At 38.2% G+C, this 13,337-nt stretch overlaps 1 protein-coding gene across 3 annotated transcripts; it reads left to right on the top strand.

The window, feature by feature from the left end:
• The first annotated feature begins 22 nt into the window (after window positions 1–22).
• atxn7l3a (ataxin 7 like 3a) lies at window positions 23–13,208 on the top strand. Of its 3 annotated transcripts, none has more exons than XM_017489226.3 (13): window positions 23–64; window positions 1,447–1,561; window positions 1,671–1,803; window positions 3,008–3,179; window positions 3,968–4,065; window positions 4,178–4,200; window positions 4,430–4,475; window positions 7,077–7,114; window positions 7,216–7,284; window positions 7,591–7,634; window positions 9,313–9,384; window positions 10,810–10,946; window positions 12,014–13,208. In XM_017489226.3, exons 2-13 carry the CDS (start codon window positions 1,511–1,513, stop codon window positions 12,298–12,300), a joined length of 1,170 nt encoding a protein of 389 aa, XP_017344715.2. In that variant the 5' UTR covers window positions 23–64; window positions 1,447–1,510; the 3' UTR covers window positions 12,301–13,208. The 3 variants fall into 3 exon arrangements, with proteins under 3 accessions (XP_017344715.2, XP_017344706.2, XP_017344730.2); XM_017489217.2 differs by lacking the exon at window positions 23–64 and adding an exon at window positions 71–257; XM_017489241.2 differs by lacking the exons at window positions 23–64; window positions 9,313–9,384 and adding an exon at window positions 71–257.
• The last annotated feature ends 129 nt before the right edge of the window (window positions 13,209–13,337 follow it).

Below are 13,337 nucleotides of genomic sequence, written 5' to 3' on the forward strand. Positions count from 1 at the left end.
ATCCGTGTTTTTTTTTGTCCCCTCCCCCTTGAATGTAATCGAGAAATCGGTGTGTTGCTGATCGGTAGGTGATTAGTAATGCCTTGAGTCTGTCAAAAATGGCTGCGCTTTATTATTTTTCCATATTTAAATATTCAACGGCTTTTTCATCCATATATTAGGTACTTTTATAAGTATATTTAGATAACTATCATTTATAAGAGTAGTCCGCTGAGGTGTATAAACTTACAGACGGGACTGGGACGCTGGACTTGTTGGTAGGTTTAATATTAGTTATTTTGTTGCATATTCGGAAGTAACCGAAGGAGCATTTAGCCCCTCAGTAACTGTTGCTTCTTTGTAGATAAATGTTATTTACTGTAATAGTTATTAATGTAACACTTCTGAGATCTTAGTTTTTAGCTCATAATTGCGCAGTTTGCGTCACTGACTGTGTATACTGAATGTGCTAAATAGCTAACAGCTAGCAGTTCCTGTCTGAATTCACCTGTGTGTGTGATAGATGCGACGCTACTCGCCAAACAATATCTACACACACATACATATATATATATATATATATATATATATATATATATATATATATATATATATATATATATATATATATATATATATATATATATATATATATATATATTTAAATTTAATTTATTTATAAACGTTTGGGGGAAATAATGTTATGAAATGCGATATTTGACATCTGGCGAGCTAAGAATGCCTGCAGTTTCTTATCTGTCGCTGGTTGTGGGTGTATTTCCTGTTGGCAGCTTGATTCATTGCCTAGTGGGTTTTTTTTGTTTGTTTGTTTTGTTTTTTTTTTTGTTTTTTTTAAATAAAGGAACGGTTAGCAAATATGTTTATATAAATAAATAAAGTCATTTCCAGTTAGCTGAGGGAGCCAGTGAGGACTGCTTCTTTTCCTCCAGGTTTCCACAGTCAATGAAGTTAACTGAAGTACATGGAGAAAAAAAAAACTTTATAGGTTTTAAGTTTAATATTCTCCATTTTCAATATTGTGTTCATTTACTCTGCTGAGAAAACATTCAGCTTATTCTGACCAGCTAGGAGCCACAACAACGCAGGTGAAACTGGTAGACTATCTCTGCACCTGGTCATTTATTTTCTAGCTTCCTTATGACTTGTAGCTATAAATTGAGCAATAAGTGATTGTTTTCCAGTTAATAACAAAAATAACTTGTCTACAGTGTTTCATTTGTAGCGGTAATTTCTTTACCAGGGCTTAACACCTGGTTAAGATGGTGTACCAGTTAGACCAGAGTGTCCTGTATTTTGGTAGCTGGTCTAACCAAGCTGAAGTTTTCAGCAGGGTTCTGCAGCTGTATAAATTATTTTACCTGAGAATGCTATCCCGAGAGTCTGTAAAAAAAATGTCAGTTACCTTTTTTTTCCCCCCTCTTGTTTCTTTTTTTTTCTTTTCTACAGTGTGGTCGTCCACCTGCTATATAACCCAGTGACTATGCCAGCTGCCCTACAATAGCCGTTGCAAATGAAAATGGATGATATGTCGCTGTCAGGCCTGGATAACACCAAGCTAGAGGTAAATATGTCCGTATCCGTCAATTATTATCAAGTAAACCAGGTAAGTGACTACCACAACCTGAACTCCTGTCGCTGTTTTTTTTGTTTGTTTTTGTTGTCTTTTTTAGGCCTTGGCTCATGACATCTACTCAGACTTGGTGGAAGATGCATGTTTGGGGCTATGCTTCGAAGTGCACCGAGCCGTCAAGCAAGGCTACTTTTTCCTGGATGAGACGGACCAAGAAAGCATGAAGGATTTTGGTGAGTGGTAAAGTGGTCATCCTACGCGTTAGAGGTGTTCCACCATTTCTGTGCCCTGTGCAGGGATTCCCAAACTCTTTGCAGCCCTTTAACTGTGAATAAATTCAGCTGAACCCTTCAATAGCATGTTTGCCTCACACTTCCTGGGTTGGGGGTTTGATTCCCACCTCCAGACTGTGTGCGCAGTGTTTGCATGTCCTCCTCGTGCTTCGGGGTTTCCTCTGGGTACCCCGGTTTTCTCCCCAGCCCAAACACTGATCGGCATTTCCAATTTGTCTGTAGTATGTGAATTTGTGTGTGGTTGTGTACTGCGATGGGTTGGCACCCCGTCCAGGGTGTCCCCTGCCTTGTGCCCCGAGTCCCCTGAGACAGGCTCCAGGCTCCCCTGTGACCCTGTATAGGATAAGTAGTACAGAAAATGGATGGGTGGAATCAAACTATCCAAATATTAGACACCCTATTAAAATAAGCTAGTTCTGTATCTTGAAAACGTATCCATTTTAATCCACGCCTTGAGGGCACCTTCCGTCTTGGGGCCCTGGGCAGTCAGTTACACCATTACATTTATAGCAGTTGGCAGATACCTTTATCCAGAGCAACTTACATTTATCTCATTTATACAACTGAGTAGTTGCGGGCCTTGCCCAAGGGCCCAGTGGTGGCAGCTTGGTGGTGCTGGGATTTGACCTCACGACCTCGAAGTCTGATGTCTTGACCACTGAGCTACCACCAGCAGATGTGACACCTTTGCTACTCAGCCATTAATTGTCCACTGTCTAAACAATATAATTAGATATTCACTAATTCATGTTTATATTCATTTTGAATTTGTGTATAGGGAAAAATGAATGGAAACACTAGACATATTGAAATACCTAAATATTATGTGAAGGAGTTAGCATTTAAAATGTATACATTTCTATTTATTCAATTGGCAGAGACTTTTATCTAAAGCTGCATATAAATAACACAAAATCCATCTGAGGTTTAAGTGTCCTAGGAGCAGTTCTATGGCATTTCTGACATTTAAACGCGCACATCTTCTAGTCATTAGGACAGAACTTTAATCGCTGATCCTGCACTGCTCAGAAAGAACTAACCACTTCAACATGTTTGCCTCTGCACTTCAGGCCAGTCCATACATGTTTAATGACGAGTCTTTAGTTAAAGACGGATTTCTCTTTTCTGTCCTTCTGTCCTGTAGAAATTGTGGACCAGCCAGGGTTGGACATATTCGGACAGGTGTACAACCAGTGGAAGAATAAGGAGTGTGTGTGTCCCAACTGCAACAGGAGCATAGCAGCCTCGCGATTCGCCCCTCACCTGGAGAAATGTTTGGGAATGGGGCGCAACAGCAGCCGCATCGCCAGCCGCAGGTCAGCTCATTTTACATCCGCTTCCATTCAGGCCAAATCGTATTCGTCCCAAAAGAGAAATCTGGTTTACAGTCAATATCAAGAACAAGGTCTGCAGCAGATGAAAGAGTGAATAGAAACCTGTTCTCACGTCGACATTCAGAATGCAGACATCAGTTCAGAGATTTTGCATGGCTGAGCAACACCTATACACATGTACTGGTAATTAAATTAGTTCAAGGCTTTTACGTTATGAGTATACCATTTCAGATTAAGATACCAAGCAATAACGTCTTCTTTTTTTAAAATTCCTTTAAAAAAAATTTTTTTATTCCTACTGTCTTAGGAGACCTAGTCACAGACATATAAAACTGAATTTTATGTTAGCAAAGCAATGTTAGCAAAGCAATTTGGTGATGAATCAAAATGACACATCTTTTCATTAACATGAAACGTACAATGCTGTGAAATTATTTGCTCCTGTCCTGCTTTCTTCTGTTAATGTGTATATCTTTGTGTAAATTAAGTATGTTGTTTGCAGGTATATTACAGTTCAGAGTTGCACAATTGCTGTTTCATCAAATCCTTCTTGACTATTTTTTATTTGTGGAAAATTGCATACATTTTTCACCTAATTATTCCAATAAAATAATAAGCATTAGTGAAAGTAGCAACTGTTTAAGTATTCATCATTGCCCAATCACAGCCCATCTCCATAGCCTTGCTTAGACATAAAAGTCAGCACATTTTGTCTTTAAAGCACAAATTAGATCCTTTTTGCACTTTGTATGCACCCTGTGTGTCTTTAGGATAGCCAGCAGCAACAACACAAGCAAGTCAGAAAGTGACCAAGAGGACAACGATGACATCAATGACAACGACTGGTCATATGGTTCAGAAAAGAAACGTGAGCGCTATCTTATTTGGTCGCTTATTTCGACAATGTCTTCATTATAACTCTAACCCAATCAAATGATTGTTCAGATTTTAACGCACATCTTTGCTTTTCCTCCTCGCAGCCAAGAAGAGAAAGTCAGACAAGGTATTAAAACAATCTGAAATGTTCTATTGAGTTTTGTCAGATTTTATAGATTAGCCTCTAATGCAAACTCCATTTTCTAGGAGCTTCATTATAGATAGATGCTTAATTGTACTGTATTGATTTCCGAGGGGAAATTTGTGACTCTACACAAATTTGGATGGGGTTGTTTGTGCTTTAGGACAAATGATTCTTACTTTGTATCTTTTAACTCTTACATCTGACTCCACAGAATCCAAATTCCCCAAGAAGGTCCAAGTCTCTGAAGCATAAAAATGGTGAGTTGAAATATTTCATGTTATATGCTTTATAAATTGTTATACCACTATGCTGTTCCTGATTCTGATTGGTCAAAAAGTGTTGATGAATTTGTTTCTAACAGCAGCTCTGACAGTAGTACCAGCTGTAATTCAAATCACAGGTTTATATTAAGAGAAGTCTCCAGTGTCAGCACTTTGTAACCATGAGTAATTTTTCTGCCAAAGTTTACACTTTCCTGTTCTTCAGGAACATGACAAGCTGTCCTCCACCCAGTTATTTATTTATTTATTTATTTTCTTTTATATCTGATATAACAAGTGATAACAGTAAGTAACTATTACTGAAGTACACATTTACTTTAACAGTAGGGCCCACACAATTGTTTAATTACTTTTTATTTTTACTTTGAATAACAAACATGGTAACAAGAAATCATAAATATGTGCATACAATGCACACAAGGTAAACATAAACTGCACGATGCACATTACCGTAAAAAAGAAAAAAAACATTGTAAATGTGCAAAAGTGAAATTCATTATCAACTTAAAACATGTTTAAGAAATAAAAACCATTTTCAAAATTCAAGATGAAAGACGGGGAGATCTTCAGGACGAGAGGCAAAGTAGAGATAATATTCACATCCTCTCAAGTTAAGCACGCGCATCAAGAATCGATTTGTTAAATTGAAGATCGATTAAAATTGGAGAATCAATTATCTTTACCCAGCTCTGTTAAAGAATGACACACTGTACATTTAACGTTGTGGAACTTCGGCAAGACAAGCTAAGTATGAGGGTTTCAGTTAACAGCATTTATGTCAAAACATGGATTCCATGTGTGCAAAACTAACATTTTATATGAAATATTGATAACTAATCGATATTGAATCGAAATCAAATGGAATTGAAACCATATAAATAAGAATCGAATCGCCAAATTGGTCACAATACCCAGCCCTAGTAATCAGATTACTAATTACTTTACTTTCACAACCTATCAAACCTACAAAAATACACTACAGAAAAAGTCGGGTGTTGTCACTGTTTGTAGGACTACCAGACCGATAAAATGTAAAACATTTCTAACTAGGCTAGTTTGGTGTCGCTAGCTAAGGGGAGGCACAACTAAGTTATGGGTTTATCTGCTACAGTGCCTTGCAAAGTGCAATATTCAGTATCTCACAAAAGTGAGTAAACCCCTCACATTTTTGTAAATATTTGATTACATCTTTTAATGTGACAACACTGAAGAAATGACACTTCGCTACAATGTAAAGTAGTAAGTGTACAGCTTGTGGAACAGTGTAAATTTGCTGTCCCCTCAAAATAACTCAACACACAGCCATTAACGTCTAAACCGCTGGCAACAAAAGTGAGTACACCCATAAGTGAAAATGTCCAAGTTGGGCCCAATTAGCCATTTTCGCTCCCCGGTGTCATGTGACTTGTTAGTGTTACAAGGTCTCAGGTGTGAATGGGGAGCGGGTATGTTATGTCATCGCTCTCACACTCCCTCATACTGGTCACTGGAAGTTCAACATGGCACCTCATGGCAAAGAACTCTCTGATGATCTGAAAAAAAAAAAAACTGTTGCTCTACATAAAGATGGCCTAGGCTATAAGAAGATTGCCAAGACCCTGACACTGAGCTGCAGCACGGTGGCCAAGACCATACAGCGGTTTAACATGACAGGCTCCACTCAGAACAGGCCTCGCCATGGTCGATCAAAGTTGTTGAGTGCATGTGTTCAGCGTCATATCCAGAGGTTGTCAGCCAATAAGACACGAGTGTTTCCACATTTTCCTGTAAACCCTGTCTGATCAGTCTCTCCTCTCTTCACTGCAGATATAAAATGTAAAAAAAAATTTAAACAACACCGCTGTCTTCTTTTACTGACGTTCAGTTACGTAGTGACAAACCGCTCCAAGTGGAGAATTATTCAGTGCTAGAGCCCCGGATGCCCAGGCCATGTTATGCCCCTGGCATCCGCAGAAAACACAATTTATTTTTAATATGCACTTTACATAATATTGTTTTCTTAACACTAAATTTGTAATGCAAGTTACGTAATTTTATTGCCATCAGTAATTAATCAAATTTCATACATTTAAAATGTAATGCGTTACATTTCTGTTATCAGGAAAAACATTATGTCGACACTTCTGAAATTTTATCGATAATTTGCATTTCCATTAGCTATGTCGGTGAACATTTCAGTGCACGGTGGCTTAGTGGTTAGCACCTTCGCCTCACACCTCCAGGGTCCGGGGTCCACGTCCCGCCAGGGCCATGTGTGTGAGGAGTTTGCATGTTCTCCCCGTGCTGCGGGGGTTTCCTCCCCCAGTCCAAAGACATGCATGGTAGGCTGATTGGCATGTCTAAAGTGTCCGTAGTGTATGAATGGGTGTGTGAGTGTGTATGTGATTGTGGCACCCTGTCCAGGGTGTACCCCGCCTTGTGCCCTGGGATAGGCTCCAGGTTTCCCCGTGAACCTGAAAAGGAGTAAGCGGTAGAAGATGGATGGATGGATGGCACATCCTGTCGTGTTATTCCTTACTTACTATTGTAACATTTAACTTGTGGGGAAAAATTACTTCTGGATCATTTTCTCCACAGGAGAACTCAGCAGTAGCGTAAATCCGGACCTTTACAAGGTATTTGAAGGATACAAGATATTTGTTTGTGTTCTTACCTCATTTTTATTGAAGCACTGTGGGTTTGACTGCTGTGGTCTTTTCTGCCCTCTTCTCTATAGTACAACTACAGTTCTGGGATCAGTTATGAGACTCTGGGGCCAGAAGAGCTCAGATTTCTCCTGACTACGGTAATGTTTTCCCATCTATCAGTTTGTTCTATCTGTTCATCTATCAGAAAAAAACGTGTGCCTTAATCGGGTTGTTTATTTCTCATCCTAAGATGTTAAATATGAAGTGCTCATGGTTTTGTAATGTAAAGTTCCATCAACTTTATTTTCCTCCTTTGTGCTGTTATGGACGTATGCCTAATTTCACCAGCTCTGCCAATGTGCTACATACTGAGAGATGTTCTGCAGAGCTTGTTTGAGTTTTCTGAGTTGAATAAAGGCTCTTGCTAATAGGCCTGTTGCTAACAGGAGCTTTTCTCTTCTCAGCAATGTGGGGTCGTATCAGAGCACACTAAAAAGATGTGCACGCGGTAAGAGAGACACTCCTCACACACAACTTTCATTAAGTAAAAGAGCCATGTGCTGAGATTACACACACACACATGCGCGCAAACAGATTGGACAAAAATGCCAAAGAAAGCACTCTGAAACACAACTGTCCTAATAAACGTATCTGTCATAAAAAGTCCTAATGATTTAGACTTCATTTATCAGTCAGAGAAAAGGATTTTATGGCTATTCAGTGTAGGTTTGAATAAAACAAGTCACTAGTTCTAATTTTTTTTTTAAAGTCATGCTTTAAGTCTAGATGTGATAAGACTTATTATAGGGAGTAAGACACTAGAAATGCCTCTTTCCCAGTGATACTCAAAACACTTATTAATGAGTAAATGAATTTAAGTGATAATCAGCAGTTTTGTGTATGAAGAAGGCTTCATAGACTGTGTATACAATCAGTAACATGACCCTTTAGCTGTAACATGGATATTATCCATTACGTTTTGAAACTTAAATAAATAAAACCTGATTTGTTGACATGTTCGGTCCGTGATGGGATCAATTCGATTCCACCATCAAAATGCTTTAGGTAGCTACTCACATATAAACAGTAAAAATATTAAATACTATGGCTCTAAATTCTAAGTCTTAAATTCACTTCTGTGAGCTCATATATATATATATATATATATATATATATATATATATATATATATATATATATATATATATATATATACACACACATATACATACAGAAGGGTAAATTGTGCTTTCCTGCTAGTGTGTTGTGGTGTCCTGTGACTCAACGTGAACAGCAGCTCTAATGGTTGGTGATGTTGGAGAGAGTTAGCTAGTGGGTGGGAATCAGCAAAAACAAAATTGGGGAAAAGTCTTTAGACATTTTGCGGCATAATGTATATTACATTTGATACTCTAATTTCACGTTCAAATTAACTGCTAAGCTTACACTTTTGCCACCGACATATATGTAATTTAGGATAATTTTCCTCAATAAATAAGTGACAAAGGAAAAATATTTTTGTCTCGTTTATTTAATTAGGTTCTCTTTATATAATTTTAGGACTTGTGTGAAAATCTGCTGATGTTTTAGGTTATATTTATGCACACTATATATATATATATATATATATATACCAAAATATTTTTCATGAGGAAAGGTGGGGGACCTTGGATACATATGAGGTAGTATTGTGTAGAGTATATGTGTGTACATGTGTTTACTAAGATTTAGGGTTGTATGTGATTTTTGCATGTGTCATGTAATGACATGATCTTTTTCATTTGTGTAAATGGAAATGATCGTGTCCATGTTGGGACACTGATATTATGGAACACGTGGCAACTCAATATGAGTTTTAATAATTTTTTTTAAATGTGAAGGTTCCTAAGGCCAATTTAATCTGTTCTATTATTCATTTGGCTTATCTTTTCTTTTTGACCAAACCAATGCATTTCCATTCTGATTGGAGGATCATTCGTTTTCAATTGGACAGGTCAAGGTTGTTTTAAAGCACTGCCTGTTGTTCATACTGTGGGACTCCTTAGACATCTGCCAGCACCCAAGGCTGGTCCTAACCGCTATCTAACCTGAGATCTCCCTGTCGCGTCCTGTTGGTTGCTGGCAAAGTCTATGTCCCTGGGCAGTGTGTGTGATGCGGTGCATAATGCCACGTTGTGTCCTGGCAGGTCCCAGCGCTGTCCCCAGCACACGGACGAGCAGAGGAGGGCAGTCAGAGTTTTCCTCCTGGGGCCGTCCGCGTGAGTTTCACCCTCCCTCCCTGACTAAATGGCCTTCAGGCTGAAAAAGTCCCAATTACAATTTGGAAACCATCTCACTTCCTCTTACTATTTTCAAACATTTCAATGCACGTTTCAAACTGCATTCAAACGTGTTTTTTTTTTTTTGTTTTGTTTTTTTTTTTTTTACATTAAATATAATGAGTATAAATATTAGGTCAGTCATGTGGTGCTTTGATTAAGCCTAAGATATTTTAAATGAACTTTGTCATGAAATTCCCTAAAGAACAAGTGGAAGTGATGACCTAGTTTCTGAATTGCGATCAGTCCCTGTCTTACCTCTATATCCCCTTTGCCTTTGCTCCTCTTCTTCCCCATTTACTTTTCCCACTGATCCCCTTGATGAGATACAGTATGTCAAGGACTTACATGCATAGCTCGGTGTTTTTAGCAGTTCCATCCCATTTTCCTCTCAGTGTAACCTGAACTGATCTGTTACACTCTAATCTGTTTATGTTGCTTGGAATCTGCTTAGCATGAACATTGGAGGCCTGCACGAAGAGCTCACATTTAAACATTAGTGCTTCTATTACCAGTAGCTGAATTAGTATTAGTATTAGTGCTTCTATTACCAGTAGCTGAATATTTGCTCATTTGCTAGTATTTTGCATTTATACAGTATAGTGTAAGATAGGCAGCATGCACAATGTAAAGAATAAAACATGACTGGGAGCGCTGTTAAAGAAAAATAATCAATGACAACGATTATTTTTACAATAGCAACACATCCCAAAGTGTTTTATTTCTCTTCTACCTCAGCAGTTCATATACTTTTTAGTTTTTTGTTTTTTTTAAACTGCTTCCTGCTTTTGAAGTGTTTATAGTTACATTTAAAGTTGTAGAACACCCACAAAACAAGTTCCTGTTATCTCTTATCTTATAGCAGCTATAAAAAGCTCTTTCCAGCCTCTCATATTTCTCTCTCCTATATCTTGTATTTATAAGAAACAACAATGGAGCTTGTCATGTTAGACCCCAGAAAGTTCAAACTGTTGCAAAGTGCTGACACTAGAGACTCCTTCCATGACTATTTAATAAACAACATCCTACAGAAATCTTCACCTTATCAATAATTGTTTTTCTTTGTTAAAGAACACATTTTCTTATTGTGTTTATTTTTAGCGTATGTGAGTATGTAAAGCATCCGTCAAACAAGTCCCTCTGAATTAGTTGTTACTATATAAACAATAACATGTTAGAACAAGCACATGGATATTGGTGTTATTTATGAACATGCAAGTATAGATGTAACAGTAAGCTTAAAAGTATAACAGTAATCTTTTTTTTCTTCTTCATGGTAGCACTTTTTTCCCCCCCTCTCTAGTTTTGGTCACTTTACGTTTATATACTTTGAGTCTGTAGTGATCTTGGCTTGTTGATTGACAGGTCGACACTGCCGGACCCTGAGTCAGTGCTGGAAAATGACGGTTACGACACCCCTGATGGACAGCTCATCATGTCCCGCCTCCAGTGGGATGGCTCATCTGACATTTCACCTTCAGACTCCGCCTCCTCTAAAGCCAGTGCGTAACTTATATCCACAATACACAATAAAATGAATATAAGGTTTGAACATTTGTGTGTTCAAGTAAAGTACTCTACATTTGAATGGTTAAAATCTCGTGTTCGTCTTACAATGTTTCCTGAATTTTTTGACTAAATGACCTGTCACTTAACATACTGGAATGGGTCTAAAGAAATGATGTAGCATACTTTTTATTTATTTTTGTATGCTTTTTGTACATGGAGAATGGCAGGGCTGGTTCAAACTGACCGAAAGGCTACAGTAACTCAGGTAACCACTCTGTACAATAGTAGTGAGCAGAAAAGTATGCACAACAGGTCGGACCTTGAGGAGGGTGGGCTACAACAGTAGATGATGTCGGGTTACATTTCTGTCAGCCAAGAACAGAAAGCTAAGGCTGCCGTGGGCACTGGCTCAACAAAACTGTGACAGTTGACTTGATAAACATAGCCTGGTCTGATGAAGCTCAATTTCTTCTGAGGCAGACAGATGGTAGGGTCAGAATTTGCCACTAAAAAGCATGAATCCATGGACCCAACCTGACTTGTCAACAGTCCAGGCTGGTGGAGGTGGTGTAATGGTATGGGGAATGTTTTCTTGTTTTCAGAATGAAAGTGCACCTGAAAAATCAGCACGATGTCAATATGGACCCGAATCTCAAAGTAATGTTTCCAACATCTTGTGGAATCCATGCCACAAACAATTTAAGCTATCCCTATCCAGTAGTAAAAACAGATTCCTGCATGAAGATGAGTTGGAGATGGCCAATGGGAAATGTAAAATTCCAATCGTTTGTAATATGAACAAACAGTGTAGTGCCACTGCTAATGATGGCTTTGTGTGGTGGCAGTAAAAAATGAGAGGCTCATTAATATTGAAATGCAGTTAAAAAGACAATTCAATTAAACAAATCTAACAGCCCTAACACACTCTCTCTCTCACACCCAACACCCTGGATTACCCTAACACTGTATTAACATGATACTTACCCATGTATCCATCAGCACCTATCTTCTAATAAATCTTCATTCTTTTTTTTTTTTTTTTTGGTTCTCTTTCTCTCAGGTACCAATAATTCAGACTCTAAGAGACCTAAGAAAAAGAAGAAGCCTAGCTCTCTACTCGTGAGTAGTGCTGGAGTGTGTGAGAGGGAAAAAGGAGGAGAGCGAGGAGAACGAGAGAGAGGAGGAGGAGGAGGGGGAGGGGGGAGCAGCAGCAGTGTGAGTGGACTGGGTGCTGCAGGCACTAGCAGTAGCAGCAACTCCCAGAGTGCACTTGCCCTGTCAAATCGTAAGAAGAGGCCCAGACCTCCACCTCCACCAGCCCCTAATATTTATGATGACCTGAACTAAAAGAATAACACACACACAAACTCCACCATGATCAGTACACTGAATTGTTTATTTGTTTTTTTTTCCTTTGCTCTTTCAAAGCAGGATATGTGTTTGCATATGTGTCATGTGTAGTTGAATAGTGGGCTTTAAGTTGACTTGTCGTTGGTGTAAATGTACTATAGCATGTCCAGACTAAAGTGAGGTGATGTATGCGTGTACTGGTTCTGTTTGAATAATTCTATTAACGGATTGGTTTCAAAAACCACACAATAATGTTGCTGCCTCTTAATTGATGATGCTATTTCTTCAGAACAGTCCTACTGCATCCTTACTAAATAATGTTCCTTTGATAATCATTGTTGTAGCTTCAGGCCAAATTATGCTCTTTCAATCAACGCACTTATTTTCCACCACTTCCTGGTAAATATTTTTCAGTATTTTGCACTATTTATTTACAGTGTATAATTTAGTGTCTTGGTGGCCCTTGTGTGGTCTAGAAATGTGCTCCAATCTGTGCACACTGTCTTTTTTGAATCTTGAGCACTTATTACATCCTGTTTTATTTTACACTGAGCTGCTTTTTTTTTTTAATAATAACAAAAAAAGCACTTGTACTTTGGTAATGAAAGATGCAGTTCGTTTTGGAGTAAATACAGAAGGCTTATTGCTTTGTAAAGTGGATTTTTTTTTCCATCTCTTATTTGAATTTTAAATTGTGGATTCAGATTTAAAGTGTGTATAACACGTTTCTGTGGTGGACAGAGAAAAGAGTCCACTGTTGCATATCTGTACATAGGAAGTTGTGTTGTAGGGATGGATATGTTGTAATTTTTCAATGCTGGCGTTGGTTCTCTCACTCCTTACTGAACATCCTGTGGTATTGTGAATAAAGCCTGGTGTGTCTCAAGACCACTTCTCACCTGGAATGTGTCTTTCATGTCATATTTAGAGACCCAGTTTAATTCTGGACAACCAGCATCAATAGCCAGTAGTTCTCTGAAGCAAAATAAAAGGGATTTCTTGAATGGAACTCTGACCATATCAATTTACATGTT

This window comes from Ictalurus punctatus, chromosome 2 (assembly GCF_001660625.3).
Source record: "Ictalurus punctatus breed USDA103 chromosome 2, Coco_2.0, whole genome shotgun sequence".
In the NCBI taxonomy this organism is placed as follows: domain Eukaryota; kingdom Metazoa; phylum Chordata; class Actinopteri; order Siluriformes; family Ictaluridae; genus Ictalurus; species Ictalurus punctatus.

Coding starts and splice junctions, on each gene's coding strand:
- atxn7l3a (XM_017489226.3), top strand. CDS start 1,511: ATGAAAATGGATGATATGTCGCTGTCAGGCCTGGATAACACCAAGCTA. Junction 4,476..7,076: donor GTCTCTGAAGCATAAAAATG/GTGAGTTGAAAT, acceptor TTTTCTCCACAG/GAGAACTCAGCAGTAGCGTA. Junction 9,385..10,809: donor TTCCTCCTGGGGCCGTCCGC/GTGAGTTTCACC, acceptor GTTGATTGACAG/GTCGACACTGCCGGACCCTG.